Raw genomic sequence first — 21,308 nt, 5'->3', positions numbered from 1 at the left:
GCTTGTAATGAGTAATTGAATGAGTTTGCAACTTGTTGCTGTACACTCATAGCTGGAGACCTGTGTTTACCCCTAGAGTAGCTCAACAGATAGCCATTATAGCTGCGCTCGTAGCCAAGCTAACTTCTCAAGCTGTGTTGTAAGCTATTCAGTGAGACCCTCTTGCTTAATGCTCAAATAGACTAAGCCAAAATCGGGTCGAGTGTCACCGCACAATCACCACTGTGAGCCACAGGGCCATAAGTAAATTTATTGTGTGTAGCGCTTCTCTTGCCGGCCTCCGTGCCCCCAATCTGCATAAATTTCACCTCTGGTGCATCACCGTGGTGACGTCGCAGTAGACCGCTCACGTTACAGCGCCAACCTCCCACAGTGGAGAACAGCGTAACTGCCGGTTGTAGTTCATTGTAAGCCCACCTCTGTGGCAAAATTGTGAGTGCAGTGCACTTCACCTAAAGTGACTAATCAGACGATTAGGTACCATTAGCATACTATTGTGTGAGTGTCTTGGATCAGAGAGGCCTACTAACCAGGCCTGCAACCAAGCATTGTGGCTAAGCTAATTGCTTTAGCCTTTACCACAGATGTGCTAGGACCCTCCGAGCCTAGCCTAGCCTAACAGCCTAGCCTAGCATATGCTCATCTCAGTAAGCTAATAGCCTTAGCATAGCATAGGCCGTGCTCTCCTAAACAAATAGGGATTTCTAGCACCCTCCTAGCCTTTATGCATGCTCACATAAGCTAAGCTACTAGCCTTTAGCATAGCGCTAGTTCACTGAGCAATAGTGTCTCTAGCATCCTAATTAGCCTAGCCTAAGATAACTAGCCTAATGCTAGCTGCATGTGCTTGAACAGACTGACTTGCTAACCCACTCATTAGTATAGCCCAAGGCCTGCTTGCCTTAGCAGTGGTATTATATTAGCCAGTGTTTGCTTGAATAAATTGTGCTCACTAACATCCTTAGCCTTTAGCACAGATAGCTGTAATATGAATGCCCTCTTCCACTAATTGCATTCATTCAATTGGAACATCCAATTTAATTTTGAAATCTACCTTAAGTTGGGATCGACGACCTCCCACCTCAACCTTTCATTGCAGCCTTGCAACTATAGCACACTATTCTAACAGTTTGGCTTGCTGCATTCCTTAGCCATCTGTTTAACTGCATGCTTGTTGCCTGTCGGTGTGTGCACACATTCACTATTATTTCTAATTAGTGTTGTGATAAGCAATCTGAGCAATTGTGACCCACTTAGTATAGAGTTGAATCAACCAATAAGTGAAGTACACAATGGCACCAAAATTTCCTATCATGGAACAACTTGTGAGTGTTCCACCTGACACACTCAACCATACGAACATGGAGAAAAGTAAAGATGATACTGACCTGAAGTCAGAACTATTAGAGAAGCAGAATAAAGCTCTAATGAAGGCCACCATGGCCATGACTGACCTCTTAGCCCAGGTTGAGATGAAAGACAAACAAATAGCAGAGCTGACCCACCATAGCGACGAAATCGCAACGCTCAAAGACCAGGTCACTCAACTCACTCGATATCTTGACCAGTTTCACCAGCGAACCTGGGAAACCGAGACAGAACTGAGAGATGTGGAGTGCAAATATACTGCGGAGAAAGATTCATGCAATAAATACATGAATGAGCTTCAACAACAAAAGGAAGCCTTGCAAGAAGCACAAGGTAAGTATGAAGACCTCCTAAAGGAGCATGAGGCAACTCAACTGGAGTGTGCCACCACAAAAGGTAAGTATGAAGACCTCCTGAAGAAGCATGATGCAGCTCAACTGGAGCTTGCCGTCACTAAAAAGGAGAATGAGTTCATCTTATCTGAGAAGACGAAGCGGCAGGAGATCTTGAAAGATACCCTCCCTGCTACCATCTTGATGAATGAAGGTCATGAGAACGGAGCGCCTCCCCATGGCTTGAGTACAGTTGAAACGACGGCGGACCGAGTCACTTCCATCCCAGTGGTGGAAGGAGCCTTCTCTCCTCCTCAAACTCCCCGAGCAGATCTTGAAGATGCATATCAATGTCATCAGCCTCCAGCCCCACTGGGCATGTATACAAGAGACCTAGACAAAATTGCTAGGAATATCTTGAAATTTAACCCTGTCCTGGGTGGCTCAAACGACACAGCGACGTACCTCAGACAGTTGGAGTACTACCTTCGGAGACATTCAGAAGCACAATTGGATGACAAGGTGTACCTCTTGAAAGTCACCTCCAGTCGAGAGGTCAACAGCTTCATTGAACGTCAAGCCCCTGAAGTCCAAGCTAACTACGACTTGTTGGCTCAGGCCCTGACGCGGGAATTTTCAAATGTCAGTGACAATGAACCTGACTTAATAACCGCCATGACTGTTAAACAGTCCAAGAATGAATCACCTCATGCCTATTACCACCGCTTGCGAAAGGCATTCTTCGGTAATATGAATGAACCAGGAATGGAAGAAGAAAAGTCATTTAAGCAACTCTTCATTCGCAATCTGCATCCAGCGACCAGCCTCCACCTAGGCGTCGCTGCAGACGAAAGCATAATGACTAGTCTCCAATTGCGCAAACTTGCCACTAGGGCGTTCAATAAATTGAAAGTGCCTCAGAGTAAATCTGCTGAGCACCATGTTGTTAACAATGACAACTCAAAGGCCGCAGGCCTACAACTTGAAGATGTGCCAACCTCGCACACTCCGCCCATGGCCATTAAGTCATCGCGCTCATCATACAATAAAGATTCTAGGTTTCGCTCCAAGCAAACTGACTTCCAGTCAGGCAAGTCTAGAGCTGGAAACCATCCAACTGGCCAACACGAACGCCAGCCCGTACGTAACTGCCCGTCAATGCGAGACTACGGTAACCATAGGAATTATAAGAGACCAGATGATCACCATCATTGCTATGGATCCCAGAATGATAGATGGCACCAAAGGTCATTCCACCGCCACCATCGTTACCGATCCCAAAATGATGCACCGCATAGAGAAAGCCAAGATCATGGCAAGTCATTCAACATGTCAGCTGATGAATTGAGATCCATGTGTAAAGAATTCACCTGCAGAGCTTTTGAGAAAATGCTCAGAGGAAAGAAAGGTAAGCAGTTATGACTAACGGCGGTGGACTATGATCCACCAAAGAATGAGCATAAACGCTCCAAGACCGGCTTGCCTACGACAACTGAAACCAAACAGAACACATGTGTAACTCAGACAGTGATTCCTAACATTGGCAACAGCCAAACCCTGGATCCTGGAGAAACATGTGATGATTTGTATTTGAGGCCAGACAATGTGCCAATGCCTGCCAAAGCTGAAGTTGCAACACTGAAGAGAAGACCGCCTTTCCGCCGGTTCTTGTGCAACCTCACCAGAAAGGGTAGAAAGCGAAAGCCCTTTCTTTCAACCAAGCTTGAAAACTCCCTATTCTGTGATGCCCTTGTGGACACAGGAGCTGACTTGACAGTCATGTCAAGTTCCGTGTATGACCAGCTGCAAACAGCCTCGTTTTCAAATGGCAGATACCCCGACATAGACCATTGTGATTTCAGTATCAGAGGTTTCACGGAAAACCAAACCCACATCGATCGAGTGATGCTTGTTGAGCTGAAAATTGGACCCATGGTCCTCATGCATCCCGTCTACGTGTCAGAGATGGACACTTTTCCTCTGATCCTTGGTATGGACCTCCTTGATCGGTTTGAAGCCTTGATCGACCTCAAACGCTTGAAAATCTACGCTCAGGTCAGAGAGCCACTGCCCATTCCCAACAAGTGGTTCCACGAAGACCAGTACGATGCTCTGTGCATGGATATTCCAGCTCAGAAAAACATCCTTGACGATGCCCTTCTTGACTCAGCTCCAGATGAAACCAGCCAGGCTCGAGAGCCATGGCCACCTGCTGAGTTCTTCCACAACCAAGACACACTCTTGTGCTCTTTGGGCCCTTCACAGTCTGAAGGACAATGCCCCCTTGTGGTGAATGGCTTTGACTTGCAAAGCGCTCATGTTGAACATGTGACATTGAGTCTCGGGACAGAAAAGTCTTCCATCAGTCTTGAACGCCAAGTGGGGGACAAGGTCTGCGACACCTTCAGGCAACCAGTGGGGGTCTCCAAGACATTCCTGCCCCATTGGTCAGACCCACAGAAGATCACAGACAAACTCTTCCCAGTGACCAACCAAAGCAAGATCAGTAGGGGTCAGAAGGACCTCACCTTTGAAGTGGTTCAAAGAAACCAGAATGAACTGTTCAAAAACCCCATGGGACGCGTAGGGGATTCTCCTGTTGTCAAATAAACAACACATAGGATTTCTTTTAAAGCACCCTGTGTGCTCATTCCCTCTTCTAACTCTTTAATTCATTGTTGCATTAAATAGTTGTGACTATTAGTGCGTGATACATTTAACTGTCCAGTTCACTCGTGATCATTTTAGTAAGAATATTCTTCCCTGTCAGATATAACTGAGAGTAAATTGGTACTCTGTGTGCCAGAGCACACCTGCTTCATTGGTGGCGATAGACGCCACAGCATAGTCTAATTGCAGCCCTCAATAGTAACTGCTGTGATCTACAGTCTACTATCTTCAACTGCACTAATTCCAATTGATCAAAGCCTTGTTGTGTGCTGTGCTGTTTAACTACTGTGCCTCTTCTAACCATCGTGCATGCCCTCTGTGTCATCCTCACGATGAAGATTTTCTGGGTGCTCGTGTTCCTATTCAGCGCTTATGTTGCTGATCAGAGCCGGACCAAAGATCAGTTTAGTGATGCTGAGATTGACATAACTCACAGGTTACACCAGTTTGAGAAGTTCAAGTTCACACAAGCTAAGCTGCATGGCTCACAGCGCTCCAAACATTTTCTGGGTGTAGTTGTAACTGCCTCCGCTGGTGACTCCCTGTTTTCCACTGGGACCTCCACAGTGAACGCAGTCAGATTGTCCACTGTTAAACAACAGGTTCATGATTTACAGGTAGAACTGCCCGAAATCCATCAACAGACAACCGATCAACTTGCACAACCCAAACAATTGGTAGAAAATTCCAAGGCACTGTTGTAGTTCTCAACACTCACAGCACTGTTTTCAGCTAAACTTTTCACACTGTAAGTCACTTAATAGAAGTGATGCAGTATGATTTGGCCCATACTCAAAAGGTTAACATGCTAATGACAAACATGCTCAGAGAAGTCAGTTCCTCCAACGACAGCCTGACCATGAGCCGCATTCTTCCATATTTGATTACTTTTAGCCTGGTGAATGACATCCTTTCAAGAACCATAGCTGGTAATCTCATTCCCTTGCAAATGCACATAGTCTCTAACTTAGGTAATGCTCCTCATCCATACATGAGCACAGAGGCTCAAGAAGTGGCATTCCTGCTCAGCCTCCCAAGTGTAGACCATAAGAATATCTACAGGTTGAAGGATATGATGAATGTTGGCATGTGGAAAAGTGACATCCAGATGAAAGTAAACACTTCTTCTGTTATGGCAAACCATGACAGTAATTGCAAATTGTACGTAATACCTAACCTAATAATGTGCACATTAATGAAAGACAATCAATTTTTGTGTCCAAGCAGAACCTTTGTGAGGAATGACACCGACCAATCGTGTGGCAGTCACCCATCGAGCAACAGCTCGCATTGCAGAGCCGAGGTTACCTCCCGCTCTGTCACAGACACCAAAGAAATGGTTGGGAAATGTTTGCTAATTACTTCCCTTGCGTCGATTGCCACTCTCACGCATGGAAGACATGACACGGCTAACAGAATTACGCTACCCAACCACACTATGTGGATCCAATGTCCTAGCCTGTATCCTCTGCCGAAACAAGCCTATAACAGTGATAATTTTGATGGCCTTGGCACTGGCTCTGGAAAGCTCCTGAGCCTGCGTGCCGTCCACTCCAGCACTGCCCCAGCTTGTCAAAGATTCATAAAGTACGCCTTCAATGATGACCTTAATTTAGCAATGATATATATGCTCATTTAGCTACCACAAGTTATGGTTAGGATATGAATGTAACAATTAGTTACACTTAGACTTAGCGTGCATGTTGTTTGTCAAGTTTATTAGTGATTATTATAGGAGAGACCCTTAGAGCGCCCTATCACACTGAAGCCACTTCAGACAAACACACTTCTGTTAATTCCACTGTTACATATACACACCTCACTGCCCATGTGTCTGACAATGATCATACTGTGTGCCAGTGATGCTTGCTTGTGTCCTGCAATGATGCTCCAGTTCTTTCCAGGAGACGCACCATTACCGGACAAGTGGGGGAATGTAGTAACTGCACCCACACCGTCATTGTCATCACACATCTGGAAGGGCCTTGCATCCTGTGTGTGAGCCTCTTCCCTGATAACGGATCAGGAATGTGGATGGAAAGTGGTTGGATCGTAAAGGAGGCCACTGACCTCTTGGTAAACCACTCCATTTTCACCCTAAGAGCTGATATCAAGGACCAGACCTGGTAAATAACCATAAAACACCAACACTCAGCCCTGTCTTTGGTAATCCCCAGAGACAGAGAGTCTGAGATGACACCCATTGGAATGTTGCCAAAATCAAGAGAAATCTTTGATACAGACTCATGAAACTTTGGGCATCACATTGTGGTGGACTCTAATGTATATGACTAATTTTATGTGTAACTGTGATGTTTTATATAATAGTTATTTACGTTATTCAATTTCGTTATCTTTACATAGGGCTTCGATAGCCATGTTTGATATTAAAGTGTTCAGGAATTTGTGCTGAGTTTAATAATGTTAATGTTACGACGGTCAATTATATTGGATAGATCTGGGAACCAAAATTAGGGTTTCATGCATATGTAATGAGCCGTAAAACTAGACATGCCAGCCCACGCACACACCCCTCAACTGATCACAACAAAACCAAACACACACATTTCCAATGCGGATTTCATGCACTTTACGTGGTCGCGACACGTGTGCTAACGGAGTCTGACAACAACTTTGTTCCAAAGTTTGTCTCCAAAGACAGACTCAACTGCATCATCATCATCAAGCCAAGTAGAAGCCTGTTTCATTCGAAACAGTGAAGATTGCCTTGCTGCCTGCCTATCTGCCTGACAAATACACACACACACCAGCACGTGTGTCTTTGTGTTCTGCCTGCTACAACCTCACTATCAGCTATCCTGCTGAGTTTAACTCTGAAGAATCATCAGAACCTCCAGAGTGGGTCGGCGTTAGCCTTGAGAGACCCACAGCCCTGTCCAGCAGCCTGCGTGCTCCAGCCTGCGTGCTTCACCCTGTTGCGGCCTGCTGAGATCAACTGAACAGACGTCGGATCTTCATCCTCCAGCACCTCGTCGAGCCAAGACTCCTCACAGCCTCCTGGCCTCAGCGTGCTTCATCTCCCTCCGGACCTCCGCTGGTGTCGTATGTACTGATCATTGTCCGCTGGGCATCATATCATACATCACACATAGCTATTCCATTACATTCACACTTTACACACATATCACACACTTTATTACGGCTCCCTATAGTTATAGTAGCCTAACCATTCAGTTATTCAAAGATTCATTTGAGTCAGTTTTCCAGGTAGTTATACTGTCGCCCCTTCATTCCTATCTTGCCGACTCATGTCTTCCACTGCTCATCTTCCATGATTGTGTCTGCTAAAATATTGGTTTAACTATCAGTATTGTATATTCACATGATCATTTATTCCTATTGCCATTGATTCATCACAATTCATAGGTATACCACTTGTATATACTGTACTATATTCACTTGTATTTACCTGATTATTGAGTGTGCTTTAGTTTAGTAATAAACATATTATCTTGCATAAAGTCACCTCCTGTGTTCAGTGTGTGGGTTTAAATTCAAACATGCCGAGAGTTCACTCCTTCAGATGAGACCTGTTGATGCTGTCTGTTATCTGGTGCCCCGTTCTTAATTCTCATTGAAGCTAACTCTAAATTATATTGATATCAGACACCATTAATACCTATCACCACTACAATATATGTAAATATTAAAATGTTAAAAAAAGGTAGGCGACTGACTTGGGAGCCAGAGGGCCCTACAAAAGACAAGAATGCAACTAATGTAAACTTATTTTCAATCAAATTAACAGAAATGTACACCTCTCTTTTGTTACAGTAAATTATTTCAATCTTGAGTCATGGAGTCATGTGGAAATCTATGTTAATATATTTCTTTTCCTTATGGAGATGCAAGTTTTCACTGCAGCTGCATTGGGAGATTCATTTTTCCATTTCACATTTCTCTACAATAACTTGTGGAAGCGTTTGAGCTAGTAGAAACTTCATCTCAAGTTCTGTTGGCTGTCTTGGGTCAGTGTTGGCTGCTCAAAAAGTTGCTAGAAGTTGTCAGCAACTTCTAGTTGTTGCTAGAACGTTGTGCAGTATTTTGCATATGCATGATGTCATCAAGTTTATTTGCATGCAAAGCTGGACTTTGAGAGAGAGGGAGAGCACCTAACTGGACCAACCAACAGCCTCTTGCTCTCAGTGGAGGTAGACTAGACTGTGTATGGGAAGCGCTGTGATCAGAACTCTGGATTAGACAAGAATTGTTGCCAAATGATTTGTTAACACATTAACATTATTTTTACATGGTCTCTTCCTAAATGCCTGGTCACATGACACTTAACCATGCTTACCATTGCTAGGATACAGGGGGTGGCTCAACTTACCCACTGGCTCAACTTACCCCACTCTCCCCTATCTAGTAGCATTTGTGGTGATGGTGATAGTCAATACTGTTTTTAGGCCAATATTAAGGTTTTGTAGGCCAATATTGATGATATTTTCGGTCTGAAACTGCCAGTGTAACCAATCAAACTGCATCATATAAATCAGTGGTTCTCAACGTGGGATCCGGGGACCACCAGGGGTCCTTGAGGGGGTTCCAGGAGGTCCCCTAGCAAACTGATGAATTGTTAAACTTCACCATTGACAAGAAGTGAACACAATTAGAGAATGCAGAAGGATGACTGTTTTGATCATAGTTTCACTGTTATCTCTCTACCTACAATACAGATAGTCATGGAATTCTGGACAAAATCATATCTAACAATAAAAATATTGTCAGATTTGGGTCCGAGAGACAAAGTCTCATCAAATGGGGGTCTGTGACTCTAATGTGAACTGAATTAGGGTCCTTGATATGAAAAAGGTTGAGAATCACTGATATAAATCATATCAGAGGTGGACGACACTGATCTGATTTTAAATCAAAGGACAATACCGGGCCCCATGTAATGACAAAACAACACATAACCCTAATGGTGATGATTGGTGCTGAATGGTACTATTTGCAGTGTGTGGCCATAACCTGACAGCCCCTCTGTCTGTGTGTCTGATCTTTCCAGATAGGCCTGGGTACTCTGGCCTCTGCTCAGGACAACAGACAAGTCTATTGTTATTGCTGAGAGCAAGGATACAGCTACGTAGCGTGAAAGGCAGGAGAGTGGAGAGTGGAGGACAGAAGTCTGTTACTCCTCTCTCTCTCACTCTCTCTCCCCAGCCTCTTTGCTCTCAGCTCCGCCTTTTGTAGCCGGCCATTGTCGGCGGAGGATTTGAGGTGTGTGTTTGTGGCTGAGGCAGGCCTTTTAGATGTGCACAGTGCAGCGCTGCACTTTGGAAATCCTCTCCGGTGGGGTTTTTTCAGATGTGGATGGGGTTTTTTTTTCTTTTTTTTTCTTTTTTTTTTTTTTTTCTGCTTCAGGTGAGCCACGCTTGATGGGTCAGCTATCAGCTCCGTGCAGCCCTGCACATCAGGCTTTGATTCACCTCTCGAAGACACACTCACACACACACACACACACTCACACACACACACACATATTTATACACACGTACACGCAAACAGAGCACAGTGCAGGTACATACACCTTTGTACACATTCTCCTTCTTATTGCCCTTGACTTTTCACTTGACTTTTTGGAAACTCCAGCCTTTGTACCGGCTCGCTTTAGGGAGAGAGAGAGAGAGAGAGAGAGAGAGAGAGAGAGAGAGAGAGAGAGAGAGAGAGAGAGAGAGAGAGAGAGAGAGAGAGAGAGAGAGAGAGAGAGAGAGAGAGAGAGAGAGAGAGAGAGAGAGAGAGAGAGAGAGAGAGAGAGAGAGAGAGAGAGAGAGAGAGAGAGTCGATGAGCGCGCTGCATACATATAGACTCAAATTAGAAAACTAGAATTTTCCTCTCTAGCATTACTGGTGACAGAATGAGCAATAGGCCCGCAATAATGCGAGGAAGAAATGGAATACTAAACGGAACGAGAGAGAGAGAGAGAAACAGAGGAGGCAAAGTGGATGCTACAAAGTGCGTCGCTGTCAGAAATTCTGACTGAATCGATGGCACAGTGTTAATAAAGCTGCCCTCAGGCTCCTTTCTACTCGGAGTTGTTCAATCGATTAAACTGATCTTGTGTTAACACCCCCATTGATGCAGAGAGAGGTAGATATGGCAGTCGCGCTGACCTCCTGTAAATAGTGAGTACAATGAGGAAAGCGCTGTGAGTTTCTTCAAATATTTCTGCGCTTTTTCCCCACTGCTGAATTTGATCAAGATCAAGAGTGGATCGGTAGAAGTTGGAGCACTCGCTTAAATATGAGGAAACTTACAAGCCGTACTACTCACATCCTCCACTCTCACTGATGTATTTTGTAACATAATTATGAGCTTTGGGTTCGTGAGTCTTCTCTACTTTCTCTCCTTCCGCACTCGTAATGTAAGGTGCCTCTCTCTCCTGTTCCCCAACTCCGTCTCAGATGACGCCGAATCCACCGGAGACAAGAAATAGTCATTTGGAAAGACAATTATCAGTGCTTGGCTTACTTTGAATATTATTTGCGCTTTATATAATCTCAGCGTTCCCCAGACGGTAGAAATCCTTGAACAGGCGTCTCTGGTGTTATCGCACTATCACAATGTTTCTCACTTCTGTTTCATACTGATATACCGGAATGAAATTTCCGCGCACAGTTCCCTGAGAAAAAGAAAAAAAAAACAAAAAAAAAAACAAGATAGATTTTATTTCCCTCTATGCAATTTATTCTGTTCAGCACCATTTCTCACACAGGGCCATTCATATTCAATGACAAACAGGTCCCAGCATCTGAATTCCCATTCTGTTTTTGTTCATACATACAGTATCCTGCAGCGCGCCTAAATATATTTTTCATTTACACCTTAACCTTACTTGCTCATCATTCCTGTCTCTCTGTTTTTTCCCCCCGCGCAGTAATTTCTCCCCCTCATTCAGGCGTGTTGCATAAAACCAATTTTCCGACAGGCGTGTAGGGATTGCGGTGATAATGAAACAGCAATAGGCGAGGTGAATGTTAAAACAAGATAAGTGCAGATCCATAAAGTGTGTGGATGTTCAGTTGCTTTGGAGGACGAGTGTGTTATCCTGCTAGTCACAGGGAGAGTATCGTATGTGAGATGCAGTTATATAAATATGCAGAATATATAACCCCATCAAGTTTAACATGTTTTTAAAAAAAAAAAATTATTTTACGTTAAAGCAATATTCCACTTAGTTTTAACATGGGGGTTATTGATCGTCATGAAAACCAGAATATAAACTACTCACCAAGATCAGATGCAGCTGGACGAGTTTGTAACATTCAGATTTTTACTTCCCATTCATTTGAATGAGGCCACGAAAATAGACTGAAAACTGACATTTAACACGTTGGTGAACAGATCCAATAATAGATCCGACTTTTAAGACAATAAAGCAGTCCTGGGTCTGTCCTCATTTTACATTTCTATTCTTGGTTTACACTAAAATTAGTATTTAAAAATAAAAGTAGATCCGGTCTCCCAAACAAGAACTATCTCTCTTAAATCGTATCACTCCGCTATGTTTTCTTCTATCAATAAAAAGTATATTTGGCAAAATTCTGTTCTAAAACATTGGATCCACAGTCAATTGAAAATCACAGCAGCAGGATCTGTTGTTGAATCTGTTCACAAAAGTGTTAAATGTCGGTTTTCAGTCTATTTTCGTGGCCTCATTCAAATGAATGGGAAGTAAAAATCTGAATGTTACAAACTCATCCAGCTGCATCTGATCTTGGTGATTAGTTTATATTCTGGTTTTCATGGTGGTCAAGTGCCGAATAACCCCCATGTTAAAGCTAAGTGGAATATTGCTTTAAGCTTTATTTACCACAAGGAAGTCGACTGTTGGCCAATGAGCAGCTCCACAGGAGTAGTTAGTGGTTCAGTGCCTTGCTCAATGGCACCATGACAGTAGTTATTGAGGGTGGAAAGAGTGTTAATCACTTTCCTCACCCACATTTTCCCGACCGGTCCAGGGATTCGAACCTGCAACCTTCCACTTACAAGCCTGCATCTCTAACCGCTAGGCTCCTGCCTTTGCCCTGTATTTCTTTAAAGTAGTAATCTTCAAAACCCTCATTTTATTTTTTACATTTGGTGCTTTGCTTTGTTGCTAAGCATTCATTGCTGTGGTGTTTCTGCACTGCTCTTCCCAGAGATCACCTGTCAATCAAACAGTGTGTCCAGTACTGTGACGTCTTTTTCCTTGGATTTTCTGTTGCTGCAGTTTGAGTTTCTCTTTTCTTTGTCTGTTCAGCCGTGGTGGCTATCGCTGCTCATGCTAACTACCCAGTTCTAAGTGCTAAGGACCCTTCTTCTGTTTATTCCAAATGAAGCAGAAATGTAAAACACGTCACGTGCCTGTGCGCCAGAGGGTTTTACCCAGGAAAGAGCTACCAGACAGCGGGTGCTTCGAACAGCAAATGGAAAAGCTTTCATGAACTGGCTGTAGGTTGAATCACTGTTGTGTTATATCAATCAGCAAGAGCCATAAACAGCCAATTTATGTATATGAAAAATGTATTTGTACGAAAACGTTACAGCTCATTTAACTTTGTTGCCTATACGGGACGATTTCAGCATGATCTACAGTATTTGTCCAACCAAACATCTGTCTCGTCTATATAGTCTTGCCTTTCTGAAGGCGGACTTTACAAGCTCTCCACTCTTCAGCTTCAACATACAGTACCTACTCTCCCATTCAGATGACCTTCTACCCATCTGCATTCACACCGGCCACGAAACAATGATTACCAAGGTGTCCTAATGGAAAAAAGGAATAAAACAGAAAAAAAAAAAAAAGACACTCTGTCTGCTCGGTGTGACACAATGTTCAATTTCTTTTCAAACAGCCGGCCTAATCTCGGGCCTCTCTCTTTTGTGTTGTTAGCCTTGGCTCTTGTGTGATAGCAGCTTTTGTGCGAAAGACTGGAGGGCGGTTCAAGGACGGGGGCGTGAATGCATACAGGATATTGTCTGCCGCTTCTCTTTTATGCGCGAGAGAAGACCGCGTTCGCAGCCTTATGTCGACTCCATTGGCGAGAGGGTCGGCTGCTGCAGCGTTTGTTCCACGCACAATCGTGAAAATCCAAGACAACAAAGCCTCTGAAGCTTGTCAATATGGACACCCGACAAGAGAGCGTAATCTATAATATATATAATATTATACATCATTTTAACACTATCTTTATCTTACTCTGGCTGAGAGTTTGTAGATGAAGTGCAATTTATATCAAAAATAGTACTTTTATCACAGATGTGATTCACAATGGCTTTCTGCCTCGCGCAGGTGCTTGAGATTGAGTACCTCATGTATCCTTTCAATGTATTGTGTGCAATGTTACTTCTGTTTTTTACATAAGTTAAGGTAAAGTATACAACTTCTTTTTATAATGTTTTTGTGGTGTGGTGAGTTTTTCCTCCCGTTTATTCTGGTTGGGTCAGAAGGTTTGGACATTTTGGACAAAATGTAAATTTTATATATCAAATGAAAGCTACAAAAGGCAAGATATGTATGTAAAAGTCCAGCCATCATATCAGCCTAAATCACAAAGTGGAGCTGCAATTCTGACTTTTCTTTTCTCACAGTTCTGACTTTTTTTTCTCACAATTCTGACTTTATTTCTCACAATTCTGACTTTATATCTCACATCTGACTTTTTATCTCAGAATTCTGACTTTATATCTCAGAATTCAGATTTATTTATTTTTTTGGCTAGAGAAAAAAAAAGTCAGAATTCCAATATATAAACTCAGAATCACGAAAAAAAAGTCAGAATTCTGAGATACAAAGTCAGAATTCTGAGGAGTAAAAAGTCAGAATTGTGAGAAAAAAAAAGTCAGAAATCTGAGATATAAAGTCGGAATTCCGAGATATGAAGTCAGAAATCTGAGATATAAAGTCGGAATTCCGAGATATAAAGTCAGAAATCTGAGATATAAAGTCAGAATTCTGAGAAAAATCCTCACAATTGAGTCGTTTTTTAATTTAATTGAGTGGAGGGAATGGGCTTCCATACCATCTTGATCAATTTACAATGGAAATTAACTGGAAGGGTGTACGTTTTTTTTTTGTTTTCCTGCACAGTCAAAACCCACTCGTGTTAAAATCTACTCCCTACCTCCTACAGGCCTCCTCTCATTAAGGCAGTTCAGACAGTAACTGAGCAGAGATATTTATGTCACAGAAAAAAAAACAAAAAACAGGATTTTCATCATCAGTGGCCTTGGCTGACGTGCTATGGGACGCCTCAGTGTCTCTCTGTTCTCTCCCCACCGTGACCCACTTCTCCTGCTGGAACAGATGTTCCCTCGACTCCATCGTTTACTCACCTCCCTCTTAATTACTGCTGTTAATTAGCAGACGGTACATACACACACACACACACACACACACACACACATTTCCATGGGAACACACGCAGGATATATTTTCATCTGATGATAATGACCGTGATATTGCTTTGATATATAAAACACTGCTTGTTGCATTTAAGAGGCAAGTAAGTTCAGCAGTTACAGTCTGCTGAATAGCAATTATGGATGAAGGGAGAAAGTGTGATGTTTTGAAGGAGGCAAGCAATTAGAGGTAAATAGTCCTCTTATTCTCTCCTGGCCTTGCTTTCCATCCGCATTACGGAGAGGAGGAGACAGAGAAGAAGATCAACAGAGAGTCTCAGTGGGGAACAGGAGAATATATAATAGAGAAATACAGTCTTCCAGTACAACATTGTTGTTGTGATGTTTTCGCATCACGTTGGATCTTCCCCTCATTTCTCTCTGTCTTGTTCTTGGTGTCGCTGCGTTTGTTTTCATTCGTGTCTGCGTGAAAGAGCATCCCTTCACACACACACACATACACACACACACACACACACACACGCACACACATACACACACACGCACGCACATCGCAGACTTTGATCCATTAGTCAACACTATATCCCAGGGTTCCATCTGTCCCTATTTTGCGCTCATCCTCCACGCTGTCCCCAAAGTTGCCGGCTTATATTTAATGAGGAAGTGTCAGTTGAATTATTCAGCCATCATTTGTTGCTTTTATAAAGTAAATGGATGTCAGGACGGCTTTTCTTTCACACCAGTGCGCTCTCTGTTCTCTATTCTCTGATGTGTCACTGTATAAGATAAGAAGTGTTATAAGTATGTAGTTCTTCAGTATGTTTGATTTATGTGACGGAACAAAGCAGAACAGAACAGAACGAAACAGAATAGAATAGAATAGAATAGAACAGAATAGAATAGAATATAGGGCTTTCAGGCGATGTAACACACCCTCTGGCGGCCATATTGGAGGTCCACAGCTCTTAGTAACAGTGGCTGGTTACATTTCTAAATGTACAGCTTGGACAGAGTTCGATAGATAGTTCATTTCTGTGCTGTTTTTGACTGGGAGCTGATCATTTCATCGCTGATACATCTGATTGATTTTGTGTTTTGATAATGTGAGATTGTTAGCTAGCTAACCACAGTATCTGGTTTAGCTAACTGTCTTGTTGTGAACACATCATATGATTTAGACTCTAGCTAACATATCTAACAGGAGCTAGTGTTTGTACTAGCTAGTAGCTGTGTGTTAACATCAAAGGATAATTCTGGGTATTTTCAACCTGGGCCTTATTTTCCTAGTTTTTGCCAATATGATATTTACTCTAGCTAACATATCTAATAGGAGCTAGCATTGACCTTATTCACATGGCAGCCATTTTGAACACTCGGGGTGGGAATGCTACCTGGAAGAGCGACTCTGTGCCACTGTTGTGAACCAAGATAGATCATACAAACATTTATCATTTCACATTCTCCACTAAAAAACATATTTGAAACGAATGGAACTCAAGAATCCAGAGGGATATGTTTACATTTTAATATATTTAGTCCATTATCGCTATACTAGCTAGAGTCTAGCCTAGGTTGCTAGCTAGTAGTTTACTGACTAGTTAGTAAGCTACCTACCTACTACCTTCCCTGCTAAATTAAAAAGTTGTTGCGGTGGTTGTTCTCAAAATTGCTAGCTAATTTAGTAACAGTTAGGTTTATCTGTATTTTGTGCTCATTTATGTGTTTAAGTAGCCTAATCCTACTTTTATATAGGCTATGTGCCAATCTTCCGGGTAAAGTTTCCCACCCTTAGTGTTCAAAATGGCCACTGTGTAAATAAGGTCCATTAGTACTAACTAACTAGTCGCGTGTTAACATTGAAGGATAATTCCGGTTATTTTCAACCTGCACCTTATTTTCCTAGTTTTTGCCATCATGACGATTGATTTCATGACTTACTTCACTGTAGAGCTTGGCGTAGCTTCAGTTCACCAGGCGCACTGCTGTCCAACACACACGTACAGGACCAGCGTAATCTCCAACAGTTGAACCCTGCTATTTGAAGTTGCAGTTCTTCAGTATGTTTGAATTTAGTTACGTGATACAGCAAATAGGAATTGAATAGAATAGTTTAGTGGGGAAACTTCATTTTTGTGACTGCATAACCTATGACATGTTTGCATATCTGAAGTCGCATTTCTTTCAGCCAGTGATTTGGACTCGGAAGTGTACTGGCATCCATTACGTCATCAAAGTAATAACTCTGTTTCCAGACATGGGTTCACCCCCCCATGATTATGTTTGTGAGGTACAGTTATACAGAGGCTGGACTTGTGCCAGGGCAAATTGGATTATGTTCCCTCAAGTGTTTTATTATCCCTGAGCTCAAGGCATAATGTGATTACTTGGTGATGCCCTTTGTTCGCCGCACTATTATCCTGATGCTGTGTCCATGAGTTCATTAACAGCACATTATGACTTGTTATACACAACGACGCTGCCACTTTGTCTGTGGCACATTGCAGAGGCTGCCGTGCTGCTATGAGTGCTTCATGTTATATTCAGGCTAGGTAGGCTGCTATGTGGGTGGAGCTGCAAGACAAGTTTTGGGTAACAAAGTGCCCTATGAAATAATAATAGACATATATAAATAGTATTCAGTGCAGTAAAGTGGCAACTGTCATCAATTTCTCACTGATTTTATACCTGAAAACACCAGCAAAACTTAGTAACCAAAATAAAAACTTCTTGGCATGAGTTCGGAATTGAACCGTTTTTTGATGTGGCATGTGAACTGGCCATTGGGTAGTCATTAGGAATTTTAATGTACTCATAATGCCTTATGACCATGCCTTTAAGAACACATAATGCTTACTGATTAAATCAACACTCATAAAACAATATAGATATAATGAATTATGAGTACAAGTGTCCTATGAATGTTTATGACCATCTATCAGAGGTTGTCTGACAACATTCTAATCTCAATGGGACAAGCTCTTGTGCCATGTGCCCTTATAAGCATGGTCATGAGGCATTATGTGTGCATCGTAATTCCTCATGACTGCCCTTATGATACTATATATACTGTATGTACAGCAGTCGCAGAAACCCAGAAGACATTTAGACATTGAATAGATGACACAACGGCCTGTACCAACCTAGGAAATCGGTGTAAATAAAACACCAAGATGAAAGTTGAGTCGTCCATACCTGCATCGTTTTGTGAAATCAGGACCTCAAGATCTTTCTGATATCAGTTCAAAACAATTTCCAAAGCTGTTTAACATGAATTTTTACCATGCAATAATATCATATTGTAAAAATGTTGTGTTGATTTGGGTTGAAGTTGAACTTGGCCACTTCTTGCATGTCGCCGTCTGTCAAATTCTTGCGGAGTGCCAAGTTCTGTTGGTGGTTTGAGCTGTAAATTCAGTGGGGAATTGATGACTGTCTTGAAAACTGTTTATTATATTATTTATATACATGTCTATTATGTCTATTTTTATATTATCGGACACTCACAATATCATTGCATCGCTAACCATTAAGTCTTTAACTATGATTTGCCTCTGATTTGGATATTCATGTAATATTATCATACTGTGTATGACAGATACGTCCTGTCTGTGGATACACTTCACTAGACAGTCTCCCTCAGCAGGTTTTCCCAAGGGAACTGGGGATCCGTCTGCCAGCTAGGTGAGATAGGATGCAGTTGATATGATCTATGGAGGGCCACATGAAGACAAGATGTATCTCTTTCACGCCTGAATAAAGATATACCTGCTGTGATAAAAGCTGGAGTGACAAAGTGGCATTTCTCGCATGCTGTCAGTGAAGACGACAGGTTGACAATTATCAAGCCTATCTTCAGTGTAATCACTGAGGTCTACATTGGCCTTTTGGCTATTCCATATTTCTTACTTTTGATTTGTGCCAGAGTGTTATGGAGTGTAGAATGCCAGCGCTGGTTCATGTGATACATGCTGTACATTGATGTAATGTTTGTCATTTGCTGCACCACACTGACTTAGACTGAGCTTTGTCCCAGACCAAGAAGCTTCAACACTGTGCTTAATCCACAGCTGTAAAGGTCACTAAGATCACGGGTTCCGTTCCGGTTTGCGCACCTAATTTTGAACCGTTCGGAGCATTTCGACCAAAAATAAATTGGTTCAGAACCCGAAAAGTTGGTTCCCAGCTGGAACCAAAAAATTTATGAACCGTGATGACATCAGTGGGCGTGTCATATTCTACAGGTATAATAACATAACAAAAGCTTGCAGGTAATCAGTGTGAACCGCCATCTTGCTACTACTGTTTACTTCCCGTGTGCATTGTGCAACGCCCTCCGTTGATGACGCATCCTTGATTACAATGGTTCCACTCAAAACTGGTGGAAACGTGGGCTGGTTCGCTAGATAGCACCAAGATTCCAAGAATCCTGAACGGAACCAGAGCTAATTTGGTGGAAAAGGGGTGAGAGATTCACTAAGATGTGTGAAGTGAACACTAAGAAGTGTTTTCTTTCAAGAGTGCAGAGTTTTTGGCTTATTCACTAAGAGATTCCTGCAAATCCAGCTGAAGCACAAACAAGCCCTCGAAGAGACCCCTGCGCAAGCAAATAGCCTCCTTCATCAATTGCAAGTGCAAATAGCTTCACCTGTAAGACTGATCCACCAAGGCTGGCACCCTTGCGCCCTAAATCCAGTTAATAATTGGAGCATGCTCTGATCTGATCATAGATTCTCGGATGGAAAGCCCTTTGCCTTGGTTCTTGACTTGCTGGTGGATGATGCAGCATCTTGCAGCAATGATAGTAGCCATTCTGGTCATGTGTGGGAATCATAATGAGATTAATTCATATGCCTGACCATGACAAGCGCAAAGATACTATATTTTTTTTTACCAGTGCTATTAGGTAGCTTTCCACTTACTACGCATGGTTAGTGAATAGCATGTCTTTCTGATTTGGTCGTTTGGTGATATAGCGCGTTCTTCCCTGCGCACACCTTTAGTGAATCTGGGTCTCAGTGATTTTTGTCTTTCTGTCCCTTTCCAGGTGATGAATGTGAATCTATCGGAGGGTGACAAGGTGGTGTTTGAAGACCTGGGCAATGGGGAGAACACCATGCTGGCCAATGAGTCCATCCTGATGAGGGGGTTGGTAGTGCGAAGCCGCAGCAACCAGATCACCATCCGCTTTCACAGCCAAAGGTCTCAGGCCGGATCAGTCCTGTTGCGCTACCAAGGTAAGGCTGGATTCAAATCAAACTGTGCTGGTATGTTGTTGACACTTTTCCCAAAGGAGACTATTAAACTACGATTTTGGTAATGAACCAACAGCAAATTTAAATGTCGCCTCTTGAGTAACTGCATTTTTTGCCGCTTTGACATCATTAGGCCTTTCAGTATTCATTTAAATCTTTTGTGCTCGCTGATGCCTACCTGGGGTGTGAAGTGTGGTTTGTAGGCACAACCCAGTAGTGTTAGATTGATATATCGGTTTGCCAAGAGCTGTGGAGCTGATATTGCCCATTTATTAAAAATAAAATATCAGCCAGTCAGTGTGGTCCACCTCTGATATGATGGATATGATGCAGTTTGATTGATTACATATTTATTGTAGAATTGATCAATACAACACTGGTTGTGTGACATTTTGATCAGATTCAAGAGCTGTTTCACAAGCCACCCTGACAAGAATAAACTTCCTGGGGAACCACTGAATACTTTCATTTTTGGGTCATTTTTTGGCATTACAATGGTGAACAAAAAAATGCTGACACAAGATATCAGCTATTGGCAGCTTCATTTCAAAATATCTGTATCAGCTTTCAAAAACCTATATTGGTTGAACCTTACTATCCAGTTTGTTCATTTGCACTAGGCAATATAAATCACTCACAAGTAGAGTGCAGGAAAGAATATCTAACACATGACCCAGTCTGGCCACAGCACACCAAGCTCATTTCCATTTATGATTTGAAATAGATTTAATTACTATTCTGGAAATGGAATTGATTCATCTTATCTGGCACGGCGGGATCACGTATGCAAAGTCTACCTGTCTCGTACTCCTGGCAGGCTGTGGGCGACGTGTAACAGGGCAAGACTCTGTGTTATCACTTGTTAACATAATGTGTTGTTCTTGTCAGCCAGAAAATGACTAGTGCTATCAATCAGTCACTTGATTAGCTAATAAATTATCATTGTGACTCTACTTTAATTGTCAATTATTGTACAAGAGATGTCCAAAAGAGACATGGATTTCTGAAAGACTGCATGCCCTGCAGCTTACAAATGACAGAGGAGTGAATTGAAAGTCATCTTCTGCAGCCGCTTTTGTTTCTCTGCATTGAAAATCCTTGGATGGTTTTAAGTGGGTGATGTTAGTTTGAGTTTTTACACTGTAGAGCCTCTCTTACTGCTCAATTTTGTCTGCTTTCTCTCCAGCCTTCTCTCATGCATTATATGTCAAACATATAATGGTTGTACATACATGGTTTTGACTTGTTATCATATAGATGATGTCGGCAGCCATGTTCTGTCGTGCCTGGACAGCATATGCAACCTTTGGTAGAAAGCAC

General features: G+C 42.4%; 1 protein-coding gene across 1 annotated transcript in view; it reads left to right on the top strand.

Annotated features, from left to right (window-relative positions):
• The first annotated feature begins 1,361 nt into the window (after nt 1-1,361).
• Nucleotides 1,362-21,308, top strand: part of LOC139648154 (seizure protein 6 homolog) — a 65,498-nt gene continuing 45,551 nt past the window's right edge. Inside the window, exons 1-3 of the mRNA XM_071524191.1 lie at nt 1,362-2,445; nt 3,463-4,283; nt 19,781-19,970. Coding sequence (XP_071380292.1) covers nt 1,362-2,445; nt 3,463-4,283; nt 19,781-19,970 — 2,095 coding nt within the window. The remainder of the gene's footprint in view (nt 2,446-3,462; nt 4,284-19,780; nt 19,971-21,308) is intronic.

Source organism: Centroberyx affinis, unplaced genomic scaffold (genome assembly GCF_046629955.1).
Source record: "Centroberyx affinis isolate AG114_WGS23_722 - 3 ecotype Tasmania unplaced genomic scaffold, CSIRO-AGI_Caff_v1 ptg001164l_1, whole genome shotgun sequence".
Taxonomy (NCBI): domain Eukaryota; kingdom Metazoa; phylum Chordata; class Actinopteri; order Beryciformes; family Berycidae; genus Centroberyx; species Centroberyx affinis.
This window is presented reverse-complemented; position numbering and strand designations above follow the sequence as displayed.